The 27,214-nt window shown below is 41.7% G+C and overlaps 1 protein-coding gene across 1 annotated transcript in view; it reads left to right on the top strand.

Annotated features, from left to right (window-relative positions):
- Nucleotides 1-484: 484 nt before the first annotated feature.
- cacna2d4b (calcium channel, voltage-dependent, alpha 2/delta subunit 4b) overlaps nt 485-27,214 on the top strand; it is a 52,433-nt gene continuing 25,703 nt past the window's right edge. Inside the window, exons 1-16 of the mRNA XM_063196009.1 lie at nt 485-1,013; nt 7,085-7,166; nt 8,651-8,767; nt 9,971-10,030; nt 10,898-11,060; nt 11,554-11,685; nt 11,998-12,058; nt 14,742-14,892; nt 15,697-15,771; nt 21,562-21,651; nt 21,954-22,067; nt 24,143-24,221; nt 24,545-24,678; nt 25,939-26,016; nt 26,600-26,680; nt 27,127-27,201. Of these exons, the coding sequence (XP_063052079.1) occupies nt 901-1,013; nt 7,085-7,166; nt 8,651-8,767; nt 9,971-10,030; nt 10,898-11,060; nt 11,554-11,685; nt 11,998-12,058; nt 14,742-14,892; nt 15,697-15,771; nt 21,562-21,651; nt 21,954-22,067; nt 24,143-24,221; nt 24,545-24,678; nt 25,939-26,016; nt 26,600-26,680; nt 27,127-27,201 (1,605 nt within the window). The 5' untranslated portion in view covers nt 485-900. The remainder of the gene's footprint in view (nt 1,014-7,084; nt 7,167-8,650; nt 8,768-9,970; nt 10,031-10,897; nt 11,061-11,553; nt 11,686-11,997; nt 12,059-14,741; nt 14,893-15,696; nt 15,772-21,561; nt 21,652-21,953; nt 22,068-24,142; nt 24,222-24,544; nt 24,679-25,938; nt 26,017-26,599; nt 26,681-27,126; nt 27,202-27,214) is intronic.

Genomic DNA, 27,214 nt, shown 5'->3' with positions numbered 1-27,214 from the left:
GATTTGACTGGGCTTCAGTACGAATGAGCCTCATTGGTTTTGTATACAGCAGCACTGTGGCCGCTGTGTCTGGACGGTAAAGAGCTATGGCTGCGCACCTCAGCGCTAGTGTTGCCAGATGGGGCAGTTTCCCACCCAATTGGGCTGCTTAGGATGACCGTCTGCGAGTAAATAGGGCACTTAGGCGGGTTTTTCTGTAGATTCATGGGCATAGAAATTGTGCGAGATTAAGTGCTTCCAGTCGGGTATTTAGCATTTTTCTTTGCTTTTTCTGGGAAAATCCACAGTCTCATCTGGCAACCCTGCGTCATTGCAGCTTTATTGACACGTGGGGCTAGGCACCTGCTGCTGCTTGGCCAGGTCTCATCCTGCAGGTGAGAGGAGCAGAGAGACACAGCACAGGAGCTGCTCTGCCAACCACCAACACCAACACCACCACAACGCCTTGCCAAGTTCTCAAAACAAGGAATATGATTTGGTTTACAGTTGTGGATCTTTTGGAATTTGGAATGTGGAATTTTTTTGCATTTGTGGATTGATTTTTTGTTGTTGTTGTTGACATTGAAGATCTTCATGGAACTTCAGCAGCCGTTCTGAGGAGTTTGGATGTGTATTGGAAGATGAGACTCGGGATGAGGGAGACTATCCGGGGGAGATATATGACCTTTTAGGTTCTCTGGGTCATAGGCCCAGAGAGCAACATGGCTCGCTTGTGTCCCAAGATAACAGTCATTGAAGTTTGATGATGATGATGATGATTCTTCTCGTCATGAAAAGACTTCTCCTGATGGAATCTGCTCTTTCCTGAATCTGTTGTGGTGACGTTCATGCTGTCAAGTTCATATGTACTATAATATTGTTGGCTTCAACCAGCCCTAGGTGTTCCACTCTGGGTGAGCCATGGGTGGAGTGCACCACCACCACCGCAGGGCTGAAGGATGGCTCTCCATCTGGGTGGTCTCCGGATGGCTCTGCCTCCTAGTCAATGCACAGATGAAGATACCTCCAGAAACGTAAGTAGTGCAATGTAGTAGGTACCCCACCAACCATCCAAGGCAGGGGTTTTCTGGGTTTTTTTACGGGCTTTTTATGCCGTTATTAGATAGGATAGTCTGAGATGGTGACAGGAAGCGAGTGGGAGAGAGAGAGAGACGGGGGAGGATCAGACAATGACATGGTGAGGAATCAAACCCGGGTCGCCGGTGTTGCAGCCCAGTGCCGTACCATTAGAGCCACGGCAGGGCCAAGGCAGGGGTTTCAGCTGGTTCTGGCCCACGGACCACCAGTCAGAGTGAGCTGCTAGTCCACGGCCCACTTTGTTTGCGTGTGTACAGTATATTAGTAGTATATACTGTAGTTAAACTACATCACAAGTCACGGTCCACCAGTTGGCCGCAGACCACTGCTTGAAAACCCCTGATCCAAGTAGTAAATTGACAATTAAATGATAATATGCAGACTGCTACATGGTGATATGGCAGTGTATTCATGTCAAGTCAAGTCATCTTTTATTGCCAGTTTCTTCATATGCACAGGTCATACAAGGAAATGGAAATTACGTTTCTCTCTCTATACCATGAAAGGACATAGACATACACAGGACTGACATTTACAGGCTGACATCAAAGTGCAAGACAGGACAAGCAACAGTGATGGACCAATAACAGTAAAGTGATGACATAATAATAATAACTGCGCATTTAACATTGGTGTGTGACAGTAATGGACCAGTGATAAACCAGTAACAATAAAGTGATAGAGTAATAAATAACAATTTAAACATCTAACATTGAACATTTAACATATAGGGGGAAAAGAATAGAAGACATGATAAAAGTAATAAGATAATGACAATAATGCAGTGTGTCAAAACTGAAAAGCAACAGATAATTTCACCGTATAGTACTGTAGCAGTAACACCATATAGCACCATATGGTGGGCTGTGGCCCCCTGACACCATTCTGCTGTCACAAAGCTAACCAGGCCTGTAAAGGGATTTCACTCATTGTTGAGTCTGCGTTCGCTGTCACTGGGTCAGGCTATAGCATAGTCCTGTAGCATAGGTGTTCACTGTTTCAAAGAAAAACACTGTAGCCTTTCACTGCAGCATGGAGATGTGTTTTGAATTTGGCAGAACAATGTAAAATTCTGCAATGTCATTTTCATGATGTCAAACGTTTTTTAAACACAACAGAAGGCAGTTTATTAGGCATTAGATTTGTGTTCAAATTGGTAGTGTACCGTCCCGTTTACTGTCATAGAGTTTGTGTTTTATTGTTAAGTCCAGCGCTACTCCATATGGACAGCTATTACAGACACATTGGATTTCACATACTGTTGGATGGAGGGGGTTGCACACAGGAGCTGAAGGCACTTCAGTAAAACAGTATTGCCGGTTTTCTTTATTTTCTTGGCATTTAAAATACATTTTTACTGGATTGCATTCAGCTCCTGTGTATGACTCCTTTCCCCCCCCCTGAATAACTCTTGTGGCACCGAGCGCCACTTTCTGACAAAGGCAAAGACAAAGGTGCAAACGCCAGCTCTACCTTCACATACTGTAGGGCCCCCCTAGGACCACACCTAGTGCAGCAGTCCCTATGCAGAGCAGAGAGAGGGCAGACTGCTGTAGGGATGTTGGGACTGCTGGGTGGGCCAGCAGTGGGGTTGTGTTATTTAAGGAGTCAGGTTTGGGATCAGAGGGCTATAGGATTGAACCCCAGCCTAGCCAGTGGGTACTCATATAGAAGAGAGCTCTACGGTTCAATGTACTAAAATGGTTCACATTTACATTCAAGATTCAAGATTCAAGATTCAAGATTAGTTTATTACGTCTTATTATAGGTTTGAAGCCTATAAAGAGTAAAAATTGTTGTGTTTTTCTTGTGTCCTCAAAAAGATTTAAAAAATAAAAATAAAAAAGAGAGGGGGGGGGGGGGGGGTGCAAAGAAAGTGCCTTGTTGTCTTCAGCATGAATTCAGTAATCTAACTGCTTGGTGGAAGAAACTACTTTGGAGTCTGGTGGTGTGAGACTTCAGGCTTCTGTACCGTTTCCCAGATGGTAATATAGTAAACAGTTCATGGTTGGGGTGACTAGGATCAGCCAAGATCTTTTTTGCCTTCCTGATGCTCCTTCCCTCGAACAGCTCCAGTATGGAGGGTAAGTCACAGCCGCATATGTACTGAGCTGTACGCACAACCCTCTGAAGAGCTCTCCTGTTGCCTTGAAAGCAGTTCCCATACCATGCAATAATGGTCCCCGTCAGAATGCTCTAAATCAACATTTAGATTTGAATTTAACAGGACCTGTTGGTCCTATTGTATACTCTTGAGTATGGAATCAACACTGAACACTTCACTGGGTAGCACGCATGTCACCTACAGTAACCACGGATGTTGGTTTTATTAACACCTAGTAAACTTCACTATAGCAAGCATGTCACCTACCCACTGATGTTGGTTTTAAAGCCTGGTAAACTTCACTATAGCAAGCGTACTGTATCACCTACCCACGGATTTTGGTTTTAACCCCTGGTAAACTTCTCTGTACTGGGTAGCAAGCATGTCACCTACCCACGGTAATAACACCTGGTTATTGTGATGTGGCCTGCACTGCAGTCAGTTCCCTCACCATTGGAACCTTTTATGAGAGTGAATGTCGGTGTCACCAAAAAAATGTTATCAAGGGAGGATTTGGACAGGATTGCCTCGTAATCCATGCACAGGCCAAACATTATTCGAGCGTTTATTGACAGGCAGCACACAGCTGTTAAGTCGGACCATTTGAAGTAACATGACCTCTCCAAAAAGCATTTACCCAATTTTGTTGTGATGAATTCATTGATTTTAATTTAGGTTTGTGTGATTAGATTCATCAAAGAGACATGGTGCATAAAATGGCATTTGAAAGAGTGACACATGCATAGATGTTTGGCTAAACGTTTTTTGGATCAAAAATACTATGTCACATGTGTTTCACGCACTACATAACAGCACACAGTCTGCTGCAACAAGCAGCTCTATACCCCAGCAATTGGTATGTAGCCTACTTTGTACAGTATGTGGCACTGAGACAAACACACACTTTTACTAGACATTTGGACATGTCTTAGGGCCTAGCGTTTATGATGGGGCCCTTTGGGGATGCCAACGGTGATGATGCACAGGGAAACATTTAGAGCGATGTTTCTGGACAATGATTCGATAAGATGATGTTTGGACCATTTATCACCATAACACTTATATCAAGAGAACTTGGATCAGCAGCAAACAAACCTTTTTAAAATAATTACATCAGAAAATTAGGAGCCATCATGTTATTGCTTGGCAACATTGTTAAAAGAAACCCCTTGTATCATTATTTTATAAGTCTAATAATCACTATATTCTGTATGGGTTTGAAGGCCCGAAATTGTCTTCTGTGGTGAGAAACAAAATATTCAAGATTTGAACATTAATTTATATTATCAGTCATGTTTATATTTGAGATGCAATCCCTGGATATGCCTACTTTGTAGTGCCATTTGTGCTGTTTTTTAAATTTCTAGGAATCAGAGCACACTGTTTTGGTCAGTTAAGGATATCCCTACATCGCCGCAGTCTAAAAGATAGATGTCTCTATTTGTGTCTTCATGAGGGTTTCGGTAATCCCAAGGGAGATCCTTAGAGTGTCATAATCTAATCTTGCACCCTGCCAAGATGCCTGCTCAGCTCCCCTGGGCAGACGCTAGGTGCCCAAGCTAGATGCCCAGGCCAGCAGGCAGACGCTTTAGATTCCCAGGCCAGCATCCAGTGGTTGCCTCAGGCCAGACGGGCACATGGCCACCCGCGGGGGTAAAGGAGATGACTGCACTGAGCCAAATTAAGCTGTGCTCACTGTGCCGACTGTTTACTACTTGCCATTAACTGCACACTTTTCTTTATTAGGGGAACACATTTCCTTTTGGGGACAATAAAGGCTATCTATCTATCTATCTATCTATCTATCTATCTATCTATCTATCTATCTATCTATCTATCTATCTATCTATCTATCTATCTATTGTGATAGCATTGGACCATTGTGAGTCAGTGATTTACACCCCTAGTTGAGACTTAATCGCCCTGTTTTACACCATGCAAATGTAGTGTAGATATACAAAGCAGTACCCTTCAGATACACACAGAAGGATGCTTTGTGAAATAACCATGTGAGTTGTGATATAAAGACCTCCTAAATAAATGTTTTTATTGCCGTTGTCAGGTAACAGGGATTCTTGAGAGATGGGACAAAACGCGTTTTGAAAACCTGATTTTGAAAATGCAGAATATGTTGTTGATGGTTATATATTCATGTAGATAAAGATGTGTAGTTTTCAGGCATGTAAAAATACAGGCTCCAGGTAAAAAGGCATTTTTAACAAATTAACATGTTTACCTTCACACCTAGATTTTTGTCAACTCCGTCAGACACAAGAAAAGTGCATAATTAAATTATTATAAAAGTCCAGCAAGAATCTTTAGCTCTGATTTGAATTGTAATGATACTTAGTTACCTTGATGTACGATAATGTGTAATGTATATATTTAAATTTTAATTTAAGACTGTTATTAACACACAGAGTTCGAAAAATTGGCATTTTCAGACTTTATCTTTTATTTTGCAACCATGAGGAAAACACCTAAAGTGGTTAAAATACATGGTGGTATAGATCTAATGACCCTTTATTGCCTAAACAAAAAAAATGATTAAAGAATTCGCATTTTCCCCAAAATATTACAAAAACACCATGGAGTTGAAAGAAAAACTGACGGAGTTGACAAACTGGTCTGCTTTTTGGAGCCTATTTAGTGCAAAATGTTTTTTCACAGTTTATTTTGTAGTTTTGTTATATTCTTAAGCTTCTCTTTTTAAAAAGTTTATTTGTTTTGAATTAAACTTTAGTTTTAACTTTTTTGTCCATATATCGAAAAATGATGTAGTTATATGCATTATATGCACATTAATATACATATAATATCCTAAAATAACTTTTCCTCCTGTTTCTACATTTGAAAAGAATATCATATTAGCATATTAAGCAGTTTTTGGTGAATTTGTCAACTCCATAAGATTTTGCATGTCAACTCCATAAGAAAATCTTATGTATTTGACTCTTACGGAGTTCACAAATAAACCTTTCATAATAGCTTTTCATAATAACACATGATTTTCTAACAAAAATCATGTGGTACATCAGCAGTCGCTTAAGGACTTGCCAATAAAGTTATTCTAAGCTTTTATTATATATATATATATTATATATATTTTATTAAATGTGACCTTAACAGAACAGTGTCTCCATGGCATGTATACCAAACAGGAAGTAGTACCAGGCTGCTTAGAGTGTGAACTGACCACAATAATGGTAGATTTTTTTGTGTTTTAAAAAAATCTTACGGTGTTGACTAAAAGTCCGGACACATGTTCAATAGTTTAAAAAGTATATAAAAAGGTTTATAAAACATTGTACATACATGTAGTTTGATTAATTATCCAAAATACTTGATGACAGAAGCTATGATGTTTGTTATATTTCATTTTAACCAATTATTATGGTATTGTCAAATTCTAAATCTTGCTTTCGGACATGGGGTTTTGAAGGTACTGATGACACACTGCAACGTGTAAAATAAAAAAAATAAAACTATATAAATATGAAATCATATTTTAGTGTACAAAACTTCTTCTTCTATCATTCCAGCTAATTTTGTTGCAATTTTAATTACATTTTAAGCACACAGAGTTTTATCTCCCCGACATGTTTTGTCCCATCTCTCAAGACTCCCTGGTAAATGTTAAAACACGCATAACATTACATAACAGTAACCATGCTTTCCAAAACTGTACAGTGTACATTATGCTGTGTTAATTCAACATACTGGATACGAATGCTCATGAATCAGTGATGAACATGTGTGTTAGCTCCGTATTACTTGAAATCAGCTGCCAGATGGCAAATTAAGGGGATTATTTTGGCCGGTTTTGACCAGTGACATAATTGTGTGAATAATGAACAATATTTGAAAATGTGTATTCTCTCTTTTTTTTCCATTTTTTTGTAGGGTTCAAGGGTGGGCCAATATCTTTGCTGATCAGATTACCGCCCTCGCTGCCAAATACTCTGGCGGTCCTCTTTTGCAAAAGGTAAGCTGCCCCAGATCAAAACCCAAATAACTTAAGCCTATGTTATCAGCACATCTATCAAACCAGATCTCCAATCACTGGCTGCATCAGTCGGATAGAACACAAAAACATATCTGGGAGACTGAGACAAATGCTGTGCCGTGCGATTGTTGAGTTTTTTTTATAGAGGCAATACATGAAATGACTTTAGAGAGGGATTTTAGAAATATTGGACAGAGGGGTCCAACGCATAACAGAGACCCACATGTTTGAAGCCTTTTGCAAGATCCACCATTGTTACTATAGCAAATATGGGGGGAAAGTTTGTCCATTTGTGTTATTTGTTACGAATAATGGGATTAGGATGTGTCTGGGTACAAAATGAAGTACATGCTGCCCTAAATGTTGCACAGATTTGCTAAAGAGGTTTCAGGACAGGTGCTTTAATACTGCCTAAAATGGGACAGTACAGTAACCTCCAGCAGTTGACTATTTCATCATACCTATACTGGTAGAGAGATGGAGTGATGGAGTCTCTGTTTGTGTCAGTGTTTGTTTTTTACGTTTCTTTACATATGTTTGCCATTGTATGTATTGATTGTTCATCAAGATGTCAATATTCTGGATTTGACAAGAAGACACCTGATGTGAAAATTAGCATTCAAACCAAATTATGCTGAATGGAAATTATAAATACCATGTTGCAATGTTTTGTAATCATATCAACAAAAAATTTGTTCTGATCTGGAATGCACATCCACATTTACCTCCTGATGTCTTGTTTTTCCCAAATGAAAGTCCTGTCTTCTAGGGTGATTTTAAGGGAACGGCTTGCGTTTAAAGGCATTACGTTCAGCCTTTGATGTGACCTTTTCCTAATCACTGACAAAACGGTTTTGTGGATTAGGCTGTTAAAATAGAATCATTAGTTGTTTTTGTTTACCATCCAATGAATTTCGGAGTATCTGATGGAAACCTGCGTTCATGACACTGGTTCAATGCAAACATGCAACTGTGTTTGATCTCTTCTGCTCTTTGGAGGACCAACTTCCAAAACTGCTGTATCTCTGCTGTGTTTGCATTGTTTTTTTTTACTCATTTACAAACATTTTTAACGTTTCGTTGATAATTTGTTCATTATTTGCGAAGTGTTTTTAAAGCATTTTGGACTGTTATTCTTAAATGTTACTTAGTGTTGGTGTCAATGCACTTGCGTAGGAGTGTTGTTCCAACAATCACTCCTACACTGTCACTGCGGTTCCTTGGATTAATTGGGATTAGCGTCTCAATTAATCCATTAACTAATCAAATGTACACTGTGCCAAAATCATTGTAGCGTTGTTTTCGGTTAAAGTGCCCCCTGGCAGTGTTTTCTGAAAGCTGTTAGGCCTTCATCATCAAAACCAGACAAGACTTTTACTTTGTGGAGTATGTTTTTTATGCATATTTTATGGGGACATTAATAACTAATGAGTCATTAATATGAACTCCTTTTCTCCCCACAGAAACTTAAAGACGTGGAGGCAATTGTGAAAATTGAAGATATTGATGGGAGAGAGCTCGTCAAGGACTTTGCAGATGAGATTGAAAGAATGTTGGGGAGTAAAATGAAATCTGTCAAGGTAAAGAAAAAAAAATCCCAAGCTTTCTCCCTCACCTAGTGAAAAAAAAAGACTTGTGTGTTGCTCTAGCACTGGAGGTCAGGCACAAAGGAATGTTAAATCCATCCTCCAATCACAACACAAGGTTGTGTTTATTTCTTTTTTGAATTGTAATGTTAGTCACTGTCGGAGGTTTGTTGTTCAGATTGGACATGCCATGAAGAGGTTGTTTGAATGACAACGGTTTGGTCCCATGTTAGCCGTCAGCTTTTTGAACTGGACATGTGCCAGACTAAAAGTTATACAGTAGGCTCGTCTGGCTTGCCAGGCTAGGTAGCCTATCCTGTATCGTATGACATATAGAGGAAGGCACTTAGTTATCACCAACAGTCATGGGAAAGTGGGGCACTGGGACAGTCATGGAATAGCAGCTAAGCACACATGCGCTCTGGTTCAGTTCTTGACAAAATGCCAAAGTGTAGTGCTATGGACAGTAAATGTTGAAAGTATAGTTGTCGACACACCATATGTATATTTTTGAATAGCAATGTTACCTTATTGCCTTTAACTGTTGTTTTGAAGGATCTAATATGTCTTAATTTGTCTGAATTCTGTGGCCTGTTTATCGTGATAATAAAGCTGATAAGAGGTTTGTCTGGCCAATCCCACAACTGATTTGTGATTCTCGGAGGTGGGATTAATCTTTTATGTGTTTATCAAATGGCTCTGTATGCCCCTGCAAGACTACAACCAAACAGAGCTGGCTTCCTTATACATACCTGTACCGTATGCCTTGCCTTAACCACACTGGAGTTAATCAGCTTGCCTTCATTGCTCACCTTTAAAAAGGCTAAGATAGCTTGCTTGGTCACACCTGACTTGGTTACAGGAAGAATGGGTGGACCCAGCCTGATGCTAAACTACTAGAATAAAATAAATTGACATGAATTCTACGCAGCAACTGACAAATTAGATGTATTTTACACATTTACTGAAGTAAATATTGCAATGCTTCTCTATAGTACATGAATCTCAATGCATCGTGATATAATTGCATTGTGGCATGTGTACTGTGATCACCCTTTGCCCATACCCACCCCTACTGTGTACAGTACTTCAATTAATTGGAAATGTTGTGAGGAATTCTGAAACCTCATTTTCTTTGTGAAAGTACTCAACATGTTTTTTTCTTCTTTGTTTGTAAAATGTTATGTCTGTCCACAGAGGTTGGCAGATACTGCTGAAGACGCTGACTACTACCATGATTTCAACGCAACGCTTGAGGTCTGCGTTATGTACAGTACTTTGGCGTCTCTGTAATGTAATGCATTACCTCAGATGTTGTCTGATAGTATAATGCAATGCATTGGGTCCAATCTGTAATTCTTCTTCACTCTTTTCCTAGTTTGTAATTGAAGAATTTTATTGCAAAACAATGTATCCATCATTTTTTACTTTTGCATTTCATTATAGGAAATGACTGTTTGGAAGTCCCATCATCTTCTATGGGCCTTTCCCATTTCTAATTTCTACCCCTACCCCTAGGCCTTCCCTTGCCCCTTGTGCTTTCAAACGAAGCCGCAAGGTGTAGGGCTTGAAACGCAACCCCTACGAATTGAGACACCCCTTCAATTAATGCGGAATGACAGTCACAGCTGTCACTAATTCCATGCATTAAGTTGATGTTAATAGCGATTTTTTTCACGTGTGTTTCATGGAGAAAATGGCCATTACACATGAGGACAATGTTAAACTTAGTACAATGGAATAATCATTACCACTTTAAAACCGTCAATTGCGGTGAAAATACTTACACTTGTGTGCTGTTGTGGATGCCGTGGCTTGCAGCCAATTTTTAAATGCATTCGCAATGCATTCAGGGAAATCTGTCGTAGCTCTCCATCTGGAGTGTGGTGTCGGAAAATCTTAGTTCGGAGGGGTGCAAAGCCCTTCGCCGTACCCCTACCCCTCTGTCTTAACGTGAATTCTTGCCATTCAAATATTTTGAAATTGAACATACTTTTTAAACCTATATGCAATGCAATGGAATGCCAAATACAAAAATGTTTATTTCCCAAAATGTTCCAAAATTACTAGCCTATACGTCATTTTGAAAGGAAGTTCTTCAATTCCTCTTGACTCTTTTCCCAGTTTGATTACTACAACTCCATGCTGATCAACTCCGCTGATGACGAGGGAAACTTTATTGAACTGGGTGGCGAGTTTCCACTGGAGGAAAATGAACACTTCAACAAAATGCTTGTCAACACAATACAGAGTGACATCCAAGTGCCCACAAATGTCTACAATAAAGGTGAGAAAACATCCATTTAGGCTTCCAAGCATGTTCTCTGTTCAGTTGCTATTCAGGTTTGAAGTAGTTTAGAATTAAATGTGTCTTATTAGAATTGAGAATCGAGATTGAATGAGCTAAAGCGTGTCCACAATTTGTAAAATGTGTCCATGTCATTTGGAATGCAAAGAATAAATCATGATTGTTAAATACTGTCATGTCAGTTAAATACTGTAATGTTGTTTTATAAATCATGGCCACACATTAGTAAATTGTGCTCACAAGATACAAAATGTGGGCACGGCTTATTAGCAATGAGCACACTGTTTCAGTAACCCGAGTCCACGATTATGTTTACACAAATGCACGCTTTAACAATTTGAGGGCTCTCTGCATTGTGAGCTCTCGTTTTATTGACACCCTCAATTATTGTTTTCATCCTCAACCCTTAAGGTGCTCCTCATATTGATATGAAGTGTGTTTTACTGTTTTTTTCCTCCTTTTCCCCCAACAGATCCTGACATCCTGAATGGTGTGTACATGTCCGAGGCCCTTAATGATGTATTCGTTAGCAATTTCCAGAAAGATCCCACTCTAACGTGGCAGTACTTTGGAAGTTCGACAGGATTTTTCAGAGTCTATCCAGGTATGCACATCTGAACATAGCTGAGGGACTAATGTGACGGAACTAATAACAGTAGAAGTAGGATTATGGGCAACATGTGTCACGTACGGTAAACGCCATTGTTTTTGTATATGGTGTGACATACTTTCTACAGTTTAACTTTGTCCATCCTGAGGATTTTGGGGACATTTTAATAATATATTAATATGATTTCTAGCATGATAAATGATAACTGTTTTATTTTTTGAAATAGTTGGTGCAATAGATGTTATATAGATTATATAGATGTTATATATCTTAGATGTTATATACATTTATTTTCTCCCCCTGTAGGCATCAAATGGACGCCTGACGCTAATGGTGTGGTGAACTTCGACTGCAGGAACAGGAATTGGTGAGACTATGGTTACATCTTTATCTTATCCACACACACCCCTACCCCTACCCCCCGACACACACACACACACACACACACACACACACACACACACACACACCATAACCGTGTGTGTGTTCCGTCTCTGCAAGAAATTATGTGAACATTTAAGCCAGTTGCAGAATCATCTGCTCGAGTCCCAAGTGCAGCTGTAGGCGCACGCACGCACGCACGCACGCACGCACGCACACACACACACACACACACACACACCCCAAGGATTTCCCTTTATTCTGCCTTCTTTTATTTGCATGTTGATGTGATTGGAGATGTCTCTCCTTTCCCATTCTCTTTTTCATTAAAGGCTTGAGACACAGGGATACATAGGCCTACATATAGTCCTTATTGAGCCCATGTCTGGTGTACATTACTATTGTGTGATTCTGCGTCCCCACAAACTGTGCAAAGGCAGCACAGGCTGATGTCATTACCTCGGGGTACTGGAGATGCTCTATGTCTCGGGGGGCAATCGCTATTCCGACATAGCGCTATTCCGACATAGCGCTATTCCGACACTTTTTAGGGTTAGGGTTAGGGTTAGGGTTAAGGTTAGGGATGTCGGAATAGCGGCATGTAGGAATAGCGGCATGTAGGAATAGCGGCGGATGGTGGAAAACGTGTCGGTATTCCGACAATAGACATTAACGGCGGAATAGCGACATGTCGGAATAGCGACATGTCGGAATAGCGCCACGTAACCCTATGTCTCTTAGCAAGTGGTCACAGCACACAGCATGTTTGCGTCTGACTTGGAATATTGTGGGAGATTACTGGCATGGCTGACACCACTTAGTTATAGAGCTGTAGCAACAAACGGCACAGGAGACCTGAGCTCGCTGGAAGACTTTAATCTCATCTTCAGGTTGTTAGCCGTTAAAGAGCCAGGTCAGTAGGACTCACATGGGCACCATATGTAGCTGTTGGCAATCTCTAGCAGTGAAACTCTAGAAGCTAACCGAAGAGCCTGGACTGTCAGTAACTAATGAACTGTTATGATAAAAGCAACGTCATATTCTATGTGTTTTTTTCTATATCGGAAATCTGAGACTTGAAATAGTGCTAAGCTGCAAATGGCAACTGACACTGGCAACATCCTTAACCATCTTGACAACATCCCAAATGAAAACCATTGAACTATTTGGAAAGACTATTGTATGTTGTATGTCTTCCTATTGGGCCTAGAACCTGTAAAAAAGTTACATTGAACTGATTTAATTATTAGTTTCATTTACATTTACAAAGTAGAGTGGAGTAGAGTAACATTTATTTATGTCGAAGGAAATTAAGGAAGAGCGAAGGTCATGTATTGTTTGTTATTATTCATTGATGTTTAGCTTGGCAAGTGAGACTACAAAGCTCTGCAAGTTTAGTCTGGCTAAGCTGCCACAATTTCAAAGTTCTCAGAGAGAAGGCTTAACTGGTTTGAAATGCTTCTGTATGCTGGTCGAAACTACTGTCAATCAGATCACTGACTAGAAACAACCTACGCTCCCAGAGTAGCTAAGGTCGCCGAAGAAGTTTCGCCATGAATTCGCTTTATTCGCTCTGGACGTGACATTGACATGTTTGATTTAGCTAATCACATAACGGCTCTGGCTTGTCAGCCTGGGACATTCAGAGATATGAACATTCCAATTGGTTTTCGCCTAACCGTGTCATAGCTCATACCATAATATTAGCTTGACTTTAATCGCTGAAATTCGCTCAGGTCGCTTGACTCCTGGCACAACCGTAACTCGGGCCATTTGTGAAGTCTTTACGAAAAAAACTGAAAGAATCAACTTTAAGCCTCGTGGTGCCATTACGAATAGCCTCGTTTCTCGTTGTTAGGTGACGAAACTGACAATTGGGGTAGTTTGGTTCTGGGGGGAAGAATAATGTGGATGGACGTCAACAATCAAGCGTGAGTGAAGGCTAACTGGAAACGACGGTAATCAAACATTTCAAACAAGTGATTTACGGTTAAGTTTAGGGTTAAGGTTAGGGTTGGGGTTAAGGTGAGGGTTAGGGTTAAGGTTAGGGTTAGGGTTAGGGTTAGGTTTAGGCACAATGTTGGAGGAAGGGAGACATGGCATGAAGCTGACACAAGGACAGCGCTCCCCTCCCGGAATGCACGCTGTTCGGGTGGTCTCTCTCTCTCACTCGCTCTCTCTCGCCCTCTCTCTCACCCACTTGCGACGACAGCGCGCGTTGCCCAACTACGACAAATTAGGCTATATCGTAGCGGCACCACGAAGCATATAGTTGATTTTTCCAGAGACTGGGCTCCCTGGCAAGGTCGCTTTGGTCACTTAAGTCGCCGACCCTCCATATAGAAATAATGATTTCCGTTGCTCAAGTAGCGTAGGTCGCGTTTGGTATAGCCTACACATAGCTTGACAGAGCTACTAGTGGGCTAATCAGAGACCTAGTGTGTCCTCACCATAAACCTGCTCCATAGGTATTGTCACTTTATACAAGATGTAACAAGAAAAGATGTAAAGAAAAAACGATAATAAGCAGTAATAGACGCAAAATGTGTGCCATCAAACTTGGTCTGGGAGCATCGAACAGTGTTGCGGACCTATATTTTCCTTTCAGTGATCTTTTGTTCGGTCCAGCACCTGTGCCACTGATGTGTGCGCATTCTCTGACTTTTTAGGTACATCCAGGCTGCCACGTCCCCAAAGGACATCATTATCGTGGTGGACATCAGCGGCAGCATGAAAGGTCTGAAGCTGACCATCGCCAAACACACCATCAACACCATCCTGGACACGCTGGGAGAAAACGACTTTGTCAACGTCATCGCCGTAAGTTTTCAGTGTTGAGAGATTGGAAGAAAAACCAACCCAAATGTCTTTTTTTACCCCCAGACGTATATCCTAAGCAGCCCAATGGAGCGGGGCGCTGCTTAGGATGCCCGTCTGTGGGTAAAAAAGGCATTTGGGTGGGTTTTTCTGCAGATATATGACCATAGAAATCAGTAGAATTTAGTTCAAATTGGGCGAGATTTAGTGCCTCCAAGCAGGTTTTTAGCATTTTTTGTGCTGGAAATCCTCAGTCTCGTCTGACAACCCTGCTGCTCCCACAGCGGAGAGGGAAAAGAATGACGGTGTACTGTACAGTGAGCAAAGTGTGAAGGACTTTTAAAAAACGTTTAATTCATGGGAGATAGTTCACATTTCAACTAATTAAAAATAATGTGTTTCAACCTCATTGTCAGGGCTTAAATGCAAACCACTCCCCACTTCCCTTTATATGAGTATATAAAGTGAGCAATAAACTGCATACGCCAACGCATTCTGACAAAACATAACTGCGTTGTGTTTAGCTTATTGTGACACAAATACATCAAATAATGCATGCATAGCATACGTGGACAACACTTGCTATACCATGCTATAGATATGAGCGTGGAAAAAAAAATGCTTTGTGTGGTAGAGCTGCACATTTTCATTGAAAACTGCTATTCAAACACTTAATCTTGGCAATTTGATACAAAAAAGCAGACTCCTTCAGGAAGTACATTGTTTTTGTTGTTTAAATCAGCACTGTGGCTCCTGTATGTTTACTGTCAAATATGACTCATGATGACAAATGCTTCTCTCCTACAGTACACAGACTACGTCCGCTACGTGGAGCCCTGTTTTAAAGGCACGCTGGTACAGGCTGACTTGGACAATCGCGAGGTAAGCTCATTAGATGATCCACTTTGTTTAAGCCTGGGTTCCCTACCCGCAGGACCAAACGCCACAGCGGGGGTGTGCGCTGCGTAAAATGGACCCACGCCTGAGTAGACGCTGACCCATTCCCCCCTCACCTCACCTGGCAGGCCCTTCCCCCCTCACCTGACCTGGCAGGCCCTATGGGCACAGCATGATGGGTCACCCCAAAAGATGCCAACGGTGTCGATTCCATGGCATGTATCCCCTGTTGTGAGGCTTTTACATAATAGCACACAGTCCAAAGTGAAGAATGCAATAATGCAAAGGTGTAACTTTACTTTCTGTTTACAGTTTATTAGTACAGCGTAATAACAAAGTTTGCATCATTATGTGCAATACTATACAGTAGAGCTGTAATCAGCCTGAGGGTGGCTATTAAACATAGTGGAGGTTGAGCTGCAGGGACTGTAACAGGCGAGGCGCCATAAGCTTTACCATTATGTTGGTGAAATATGGTGCTTAGTTTAGCGTCCAAAATCCACTGAAGTAGGAACTCCGATCAATAATCCAATCAATCAATATTATATAGCACATTATCAAACTAAACTGTCATTCAATGTGCTAGAGAGTAGAGAAAGAGAAAAGAGAAGAAAAAAACTTAATTGATGAAATAATGATGAGCTTAACCAAGCAGCCAGTATGGACTACACATGCAGGTTGAGGTCAGGTGAGATGACCCTGCGTATACTGTATGTACGTTGAAAGTTGAAGTCCCACAATGCATCTGTGTTGACAACGTGTGTGTGTGTGTCTGTGGTGGACGTGCCGGAGTCAGACTATCATTAGCATTGTGTAGGTTAGTGGGCCAGTGCTCCCGGGAGCGGCCTTGTGAATGAGGGCTTAGGTCGCGTCTCCTCTCCCTCCTCTCCCTCCTCTCCCTCCTCGCTGGGCTGCTACTCCTGATGGGTTTATCCACAGCCAGAGCTGGTAATGATATCCTGACGCTAAGCTACCGCCAGCAGCTGCTTGCAGCAGATCCTCTGATGAGTCCTCCTGAAGACCTCGGGGGGAGGATGGCTGAAGTGGTCATAAGGCATACAGGGCATTTGTCCTTCCCTCACTGCAGTGGTCAGTGTTGCCAGCCAGATTTGGGATGGCCGTCTGCGGGTAAAAACGGGGAAAAATTGGCCATTTAGCGGTTTTGTCTGCCGTTTTATGCCCATTGAAACCAATGTAATTTGTTGCAATTGGGCGGAATTTAGCTAATTTTGCTGGTGTTTGAGAACCTTTTGGGCGGGATTTGACCAGACACATCTGGCACAACTGGCAGTGGTATTAGTCCTCATTCCACTACTATACAGCTGACTTCTCAGAGTCAAATTTAAATATTGATTTTGGCTGTTGTGGTCAAAGTACCTTATTTAGATGACTAAAACTGTTGTCACAGGCCTTGTTGTCGCTCTCAATGCCTGGTGGACCGATCTTAACTGAAAATGCCCTGTCGGCTTTTTCATCCCCGGCCAGCCCTCTAGCCTCGGAGGACCACAACGAGCACTGAGTTCATTCCCCTCAAAGCGCCCGCCGGTTGAAACTAAAGGGAACAATGAACGCCATGCCCATTGTTGGCCATATGTTTTTTGTGGCTTTTTCGAATGTTTAAACGTTTCAAGACGTATACAGTAAGTCGATGCATAACGAGACAGGAGTTCATGATGCTTTCTCTGACCCCTATCTCCAACAGCAGGGTGACGGGGCAGGGGGCGTGGGTGTGGGTATGGATGTTTTGAACAGGAGGAAAATGAAATGAAGATGTACACTTGTAAAAATAAATTGGCTCATTTTCATAATTAATCAATTTACAGTACCGGTACATAGATAAACATATCATCAAGAACCACAAAATTTAAAATGGTTGAGCTGGTTCAAAAACACGTAATGCAAGTAATGCATTGTATAAAACAGCTTTATTGTCAGTTTCTTTATATGCACAGGCCATACAAGGAAAATGGCATTGTGTTTCTCTCCATTCCATGCAAAGACAGAACACGTATACAAAGGACTGACATTAACAAGACAGACATTAAAGTGCAAGACAGGACCAATAACGTTGTAACAGGTAGCCAGTAATAAAAAAAAGTAATGAGGTGATAAATAACAGTTGAAACATTTAACATTTGAAACATTTAAAGTATAGTAAAAGATCTAGGTGAAGACATAAAGATAAGAACATGACTAATGTAAAGGTCACAGTTCAGTAGGCCTACAGCACAGCCCTAGCCTGACTATCATCATCTTTCAAATCTCTTCGACACTTGGTCTGACCAAGAGCATAACAATTAACGTTTCTCAAACGGCACGGTTGACCCGCCTCCATAGGTCTGCCACTGGTTGACTGGTGTCCGACAAAGTGGGTGGAGTTCCCGATTTTTCGTGAGATCAGAAACAATATTTACATTGCTCTTAGCCTGACTAGAAGCAACACTGAAGTTGTTGCATCACTAGGAGAGCGTGGCCTGGCTAGCACAGCCCAGGACTGTCCCGTTAGTAGCAGCAATCGGAAACAAGCAGCATGGGTGTGTTGTATGTTGCAGGGCCCAAGGCAGTTCTTGTGAGGTAGTGCATGTAAGCTGCATTTAAATTTAAAAGTCTCCAGTTTATACTGTAGTGTAGTACTGATGGTACAACCATATGCGTGCATTACCCTGCTCCATATTTGCCAACGAGTAGGCCCATGTGTTTTTAAATTTATTTTTTTATAACGGCTTTTCATATTTGTCTCAAATCTCAGAGTCAAATCTCTGCCATTTCCTATCTATTTTGGATTTTGACTTCACCCAGCACAGATGAACACCTGAGTAACATTGTGCTGGGCGCTGTAAGCCCCTTTGTCCCTTCTGAGAATGAAAGTGCATTTTGTTGGAACAGGTGATGGCGAAATCCTGATGCTAATGCCGCAGACCTGCCCTCTGGGTCATTCCATGCCAAATCAACAAGAGCCCGCGCACTTAGGTCTCAAATAATTCTGAAAATATTACTGAGTGTACCCATGGTACTTAAGAGAAACAGTGTTACTTTATTTGAATGTAAGATGTATACTCTCCATGTTACAGCCAATTTCACTGGGGGTGGGGGGTGCCCATTTTGTTCACACTCTTTTTTTTGTCAAAGTTCACAAGCTCGTAGCTCAAGAACTAAACCATGTAGGAAGCTCAAATTTGGCATGCTGGTACATAGATAGGAATAGTTTGCTGCAAAACTGTCAGTTTTGGTGTGTATGATCCTGCATCGTCATAGCATTCCCTCAAAGATGATACAAATTGTACTGGAGTTTTTGGCTGTGCTCTGTTTAGGCCTTCAGAAGACATATTTGTGCCCAACATAGCCTCATGATTTTTTTCCCCCTTGTAGATACAAAGTAGAAACACTCCCATAAAAATCTATAAATAGAAAGGAAACCCCATCAGTGTTTGACCAGAAGACCTCACAAGTCTGACAAATCATTTTGGGTGTCAATTTCAGAGCACCAGAACACCTTGTGGGATTGTCCACAGATTTTTATTTTATATTTTTCTTCATTCTCCATGAAGTCTTCTTTTTAAAAATGCCAATGAGACTGTAATTTCCACCCTGAACATGGGCAAAATGCAAAAAGAGAGCAACATGATTTCGATAACATTTAATGTAAAGACTAAATAATCAAATGCAAATTTTGCCCAGACATGATCACCCGAGAGTCCCTGTGCAGGGGTGCAGGTATCCCTTTCAATTTCAATGATTTCAGGAGCGTTCAATGTGGGAGCAGGATCGCACACCAAAAGAGACAGTAGGTCAGGCACAAGAAGTCATGTTGTTACTCTTTTTGACCAGCAGATGGCAGCGAAGAAAGAAAATGCATAGAAAACATATTGCCCTCAATGTGCAATGTTGCCCATGTTCAGGTTGGAAATTACCAAAAGAAAACATCACATAAGACAAGTCTCATTTGCATTTTTAAAAAAGAAGAATTCATGGAGAATGACGAAAAAAATAAAATAAAAATCTGTTGACAATCCCACAAGGGGTTCTGGAGCTCTGAAAATGACACCCAAAATGATTTGTCAGATTTGTGAGGTCTTCTGGTCAAACACTGATGGGGTTTCCTTTCTATTTATAGCTTTTTGTGAGAGTGTTCCTACTTGTCTCTACAAGGGAAAAAAATCAAGAGGCTATGTTGGGCACAAATATGTCTTCTGAAGGCCTAAACAGAGCGCAGCCAAAAACTCCAGTACAATTTGTATCAACTTTGAGGGAATGCCATGACAATGCAGGATCATAGAGACCCAAACTGACAGTTTTGCAACAAACTATTCCTATCTATGTACCAGCATGCCAAATTTGAGCTTCCTACATGGTTTAGTTCTTGAGCTATGGGCTTGTGAACTTTGACAAAAAATGAATTTGAACAAAATGGGCACCCCCCTCCCCCAGTAAAATTGTCTGTAACACGGAGAGTATACATCTTACATTCAAATACATTTATGGTGTTTCTCTTAAGTACCATGGGTACACTTGGTAATATTCTCAGAATTTGTTGAGACCTAAGTGTGCGGGCTCCTGTTGATTTGACGTGGAATGAGCCCTCTGCCTTTGCTTTGCCTAGTGTCTGTCTGACTACTGATTAAATAACATGAAAACTAAAAATAAAGTCTGCAACACCAAGCTACCGTTTCTCTTAATTTAATATTGTGGCGTTTCAGTGCAGCAGCTTGATGTTGCAGACTTAGTATTTTCAGTTTTCAGTTTTCCAGTTGACCCGGATGGGAGTGAGGTTTAGGGGGGTGAGAATGTAAGGGCCTCCCAAAGTCTTACACAGTATTGGTAGTGCTGAGCTATCAGACTGGTCCTTTACCTCAGCTGTATTGTGCTACGCCTCCCATGCCCAAACTGGAGTGTTGACTAGGAGGTGTCGGGTTCGAGCCCAAAATGACGGACTGTGCAGGAACCCCTCAGTTACATGTGCATGTTTTCTTTGTTATACTGATGAATTACTGCTCACATCGGACCCATTGAGAATACATAGAAATAATATACTCTCAATGATCGGACCACATGACAGGCGGATGGCCCGAAGGTCTCATGTCTCGTCCCATGTCTCATATCTCATATCTCATATATCATGTCTCGTCTCATGTCTGCTGTTCTGGTCTCATGTCTCATGTGTGTCTCATTGTGTGTCTCATGTCTCTTGTGTGTCTCATGTCTCATGTGTGTCTGCTGGTCTGGACTCATGTCTCATATGTGTCTCATGTCTCATGTCTCATGTCTGCTGGTCTGGACCCATGTCTCATATGTGTCTCATTGTGTGTCTCATGTCTCATGTGTGTCTCATGTCTCATGTGTGTCTGCTGGTCTGGTCTCATGTCTCATGTGTGTCTCATGTCTCATGTCTCATGTCTCATGTGTGTCTGCTGTTCTGGTCTCATGTCTCATGTGTGTCTGCTGTTCTGGTCCCATGCCTCATGTGTGTCTTGTGTCTGCTGTTCTGGTCCCATGCCTCATGTGTGTCTCATGTCTCATTTCTCTTGTGTGTCTCATGTCTCATGTGTGTCTGCTGTCCTGGTCTCATGCCTCACGTTTGTCTCATGTCTCATGTGTGTCTCATGTCTCCTGTGTGTCTCATGTGTGTCTGCTGGTCTGGTCTCATGTCTCATGTGTGTCTGCTGTTCTGGTCTCATGCCTCATGTCTCGTGTGTCTCATGTCTCGTCTCATGTGTGTCTCATGTCTCATTTGTGTCTCATGTCTCATGTGTGTCTCATGTTCTGGTCTCTCTGCAGCATTTCAAGTTGCTGGTCAACGAGCTGCATGTGAAGGGCGAGGGGAAGGTGCACAAAGCTATGAAGGAGGCCTTCAAAATCCTGAGTGATGTAAGCAGCATTCTCTCTCTCTCGCTCACACTCTCTCTCACACACACACACACACACACTCTCACCCAGTCACTCAGTCACTCACACACACACCTTCTCTGATCATTATGATGACCCCTCCTGTCTCCTGTCTCACACAGACGCGCACACACACACACACACACACACACACACACACACACACACACACACACACACACACACACACACACACACACACACACACACACACACACACACACACACACACACACACACAGACTATTACATTATCGTGATGTCCCCTCCTGTCTCCCTTGTAGGCCTCCACTAAGAGCCAGGGCAGCCTGTGTAACCAGGCCATCATGCTGATCACCGACGGGGCCATGGAGGATTTCCAAGAGGTCTTCCAGGAGTACAACTGGCCCGAGAAGAAGGTAACACTGACTCCATGACATGAAATACTGGGGATTCCTCAAAGTGAAGTGTCTTACCGCGCGAATAGACCAGGCGCGATGCGATTCAAGCGACAGAGTGCAGCAGCAAGCGATACGAGCGATTGAGGAGACTGGAGTATGTCCGTACAGGCAGAAGACAAAGCATTCAAGCATTCCCATTGGCTGTGGTCACTTACCTCTATACAGTCATTGGCTGTCGCGGCTTGTCGCCGAACCGCGTCTTAGAAAGTTGAAAAGATTTCAACTTCAAACTGTTGCGCTCGGCGTGCAAATCGCTCTAGTCTCCAGAATCGCTTTTGTCGCGCGACTCAATACAAAGTCAATTACTTCCGTCGCTCGCCTCGTTCAGATCGCCGCTGTTGTATTTCTGCGGTTAGCCTTGCTAGGACGAGTAACGCCCATTTTTCGCAGATTTCACCAGAGTATCCAATAACTAGTTCTAAGTGTAATTAATAATTGCATACACTGGGCACAAATAGGACACTTCATTTTGAGAAATACCCGTTGGCATTTTCACCTCTGTCAAAGCACACACAGCATGAGATATTGGCATTTTCACCTCTATCAAAGCACACACAGCATGAGATATTGGCATTTTCACCTCTATCAAAACACACACGGCATGAAATATTGGCATGTTCTGCTGTACACATAGCCTGGCGACGCCATCCTATGTACTCCACCCAAAGATTTTGGCTCCGCACATAGTCTGGCAAAAGCCTCAAGCTCGGTTCTCTCAGTGTTTAGCCAATCAGCAAACAGTTGAGAGTGGTGACGCAGAACTCACCCGCAAAGTTCGTTACTGATTGGTTAATGTAACGCTATTCACACTTTTGTTTTGTTATTTGTATGCTTTTGCGACGCTATATCGTAACAGTCATGCTAATAAAGCAAAATATGGGTTTTCATTTTAATTTGGATCTCCAATGAATGTAAATGGCAGAGTGCAATCAGACCATCTCCCACCATCCACGGAGACGGATTCCTCTTGGCTTTTGGCAGACTGATTGACGGAGTCAACAGTCGGCTTTTCGCCCAGGCTACTGTAGACAGTGTGTGGGATATGAATCACAGTGTGTGGGATATGAATACACCAGGAAGCCCGCATCTCATCACATCAGTGTCAGTCTAGTGCAGTGTCTCTTCGTGTCAACTCCTTTTGAATACAGTATGTTTTATGGCGCATACAGTGCATCCACTAACGCATATGACAGATGGATGGAGGCCCCAGCATCTCACACCTCCACCCGCCTGTGGGGTCACAGTGTTGGGATCCAACCGCTCCACCTTATGCCATGGAAGTCAGGGGTTACGCAGTCAATATAGAGAAAAGTAAGGTCAAGTACCGTATTATGTAAAAAAAAAAAATATTACCATCTGTTATCCACATGTCTTTTGGATCAGACGAGGCAAGCTTATGTATAGCGTATTTCATATTCAGATACATATTAATGTGCCTGTTCCTACCTATATGCAATGAGAGTGAGGATTTTTTCCCCCTTGTAAAATAATATGGATTCGTGATTTGAAATATTTTAAACCTTCTAAGTAGCACATGCACCACTGAATGGGACCAACAAATGCACTGTGCTGTTGTTATTGTGAGAATGCAGATTGCTTTAAGCTCATACTGTATGTGAAGATTGTCATGTCATGCACCACTGTATGAAAGCGCTGCCCTGAGAGCTTATGGAAAGTTTAAGCCATACATTTATCCTTGACAAATGCACGAAAATATTAACGTTCAGACCAGAAACTTGCTACTAAAACCGTCAGTTGAGACACACATACACACGGCTTATAACAAACATATTTTAGTACCCCTCTACAATCAGTGCTACATTACAGAGATTTGAAATGTTTTCCCAATGTTCTGTTTATCATCTGCCACTATCACTATTATATTACAATACAGATACTTTTAACAAACAAACAAAGAAACAAACAAATAAATACATCTTTATTACTTTGAATATTGCAACATGTCATTACTTTTTAAATATAGCATTTCCAGGAGTCAATCTGAGACGCTCTGCTCTGCCTGTGTGTTTCAGGTCAGGGTCTTCACTTATCTGATTGGACGCGATATGACGTTTGCTAGCAACGTAAAATGGATTGCCTGCAATAATAAAGGTAAGAGATGAATATTGCTCACACACACACACACACACACACACACACACACACACACACACACACACACACACACACACACACACACACACACACACACACACACACACACACACACACACACACACACACACACACACACACACACACACACACACACACTGTATATTGGATATTGCTTAGCACCATGAACATGCAACAACAAATGGATGTGGTCTATTTTCTACAACTGACTTTAATGTTAATCCATGCTCTCTGGGATTTGGTTTGTCGTCTCTGAATATTACAGGCCATTGACTGTTTGTCATTTCTGAATATTGCAGGGTACTATACACACATTAACACGCTGGCTGACGTGCAGGAGAATGTGATGGAGTACTTGCACGTGCTCAGTCGGCCCATGGTGATAGACCACGATCATGACATCATTTGGACCGAGGCTTACATGGACACTGTGGTAAGCAGACCAGGCGCACACATGCTGTCCTGTCTTCATCTTTATTTTACCCTCAATTTCAATATATCTCATTGCCTTGGTGATCTCAAGCCTGTAATTGTGTCCAGTTTCATTTATGCATGTGTGTGTGTGTGTGTTTGTGTGTGTGTGTGTGTGTGTGTGTGTGTGTGTGTGTGTGTGTGTGTGTGTGTGTGTGTGTGTGTGTGTGTGTGTGTGTGTGTGTGTGTGTGTGTGTGTGTGTGTGTGTGTTTGTGTGTTTGTCACGAGGTTTGTCACCATATGTGTTTTGACTTGTGTTCATTTCTCATGTTGGCAGCTCCCTAACACAAAGGAGGTAAAGATTATCTATCGCCAAGCCCCCATAATGTGCTTAGTTCCCCTGGCGTTATTTCAACCCGGCCCTAGAGTAGGTTATCTGAGGCAGGGTAGCTGCTCTACCGTAGGTTATCTGAGGCACTATATAGCTGCCTAGCCTAGCAGGATCAACTCCTGTCTGCTATGTTGCAGTGTAGTCTTGTGGTGTTGTTTTTTGCAGCTGGGTAGCTCCATCTAGTGGACTGTTTGTGTAACAGCTCTAGAAATCCATAGATGCTTACAGTAAAGATCATAGATAGATTGCCTTTATTGTCCCCAACAGGGAATTTGTTTTCACCACCATCATAACTTGAAGACATAAAGTATACAACTCAATACACAATACAAGTACACAAGAACATACACGCCAAGAACACGCCATACATGCAAACTTACACACAAATGAAGAGTTCAGATGCAAAACCCCCTAACTCCATTTCTGAAGACCTGCACTTCTTTATTTTTAGAGAGCCCTGTTGTTGTAAATAAATTAAAAATATGCAATTCTGATAGATTGTATTAAATTAAAATGAATTAAGATTATTTTTTGAAAAGGCACTTAGGGGGTTTTGCATCTGAACTCTTCAAATACTGTCAGACACCAGAAGCACATACTCTCACATACACACACACTTACACCCACTCATACATGCACACTCCAACACAAATACTCCAACACAAATACTGTCAGACAACATAAGCACATACTCACACAATAAGCCATACAACCACACCAACACATACTGCATACACTATACATGTGGTTGTAGATCATCACAGATCATAGATACCAGTCTCTAGATAGATACCAGTCTCACACATTAGACAGACGCTTTAGTTGACACCATGTTAACAGGCAGCTTTACTCATCATCATTTGTGAAACTTATGAATGTGCTTCTCTTAGTTGTTCAACACGATGGCTCACAGTTTGCTGCTGATGACGTCGGTGGCCATGCCGGTCTTCAGTAAGAAGAAGGAGACGGTGGGTATACGATATGACATGATACGACACGATGCAATGTGATACGATACCCTATGATATCATACCACACGATACAGTAGTACTTTATAACCCACATAACAAGTAGAAGGAGATGTTGTGTATACGATACGAAACCATACAATACCATACAATACCATATGATACCATATGATACGATAGTAGAAGAAGGAAACGGTGTGTATATGATACGATACGATACGATACGATGCGATATGATACGATTTTAGAAGAAAGAGACGGCGTGTATATGATACGATACGATATACTAGTACTTTGTTGTCAGTTTTCAACTGAAATTCATTTTGCATCCCTGAGCAAGACACATTTAAGACAGGACATACACCAAACATCGCAAGACAATTGCATATGTGCCATGCATGTGAAGCATAACTAAGCACCAGACTTGGAATGAGAAACGAAGCCAAATGGAATTAGGGCTAGGCTTTCTTTCAAACCACATTTTAAACTGCTCCCTGACTACTTAGTAGGCTACAACATCATACTTGCTGAGCATTATTTTTTATATGCATTGTTATATTTAATTGTCTCCTCTGCCTATCAGCTATCCCACGGGATTCTATTGGGTGTGGTGGGGACGGATATTCCTCTTGTGGAAGTCATGAAGTTAGCTCCACGATATAAGGTCAGATCTCTCTCTCTCTCTCTCTCTCTCTCTCTCTCTCACTCACTCACTCACTCACTCACTCACTCACTCACTCACTCACTCACTCACACACACTCACTCACTCACACACTCACTCACTCACTCACTCACTCACTCACTCACTCACTCACACACACACACACACACACACACACACACACACACACACACAGAGACCCCTTGTGCACCATTCACAATAAAAAAGTTTTGAGGTTGTTTTCTTCAATCTGTGTGCCTGTGTAAAATGACACCTGCTCATTCATTGCTGCTGTATGCAATATTACATACTGTATTAAATTCAGCATATGCCTGTGTTAACCTATTAAATACATTATTAAATTCAGCATATGCTCGTGTTAACCTATTAAAGTATAATGTAATGTAATGTAATATTAAATTCAGTGTGTGCTTGTGTTATCCTCTAGCTTGGACCACATGGTTACGCATTCCTCATCACCAATAATGGCTACATCCTGGCACACCCAGACCTGCGGCCCTTGGTGAGCACCCACT

This window comes from Engraulis encrasicolus, chromosome 4 (genome assembly GCF_034702125.1).
Source record: "Engraulis encrasicolus isolate BLACKSEA-1 chromosome 4, IST_EnEncr_1.0, whole genome shotgun sequence".
Classification (NCBI taxonomy): domain Eukaryota; kingdom Metazoa; phylum Chordata; class Actinopteri; order Clupeiformes; family Engraulidae; genus Engraulis; species Engraulis encrasicolus.
This window is presented reverse-complemented; position numbering and strand designations above follow the sequence as displayed.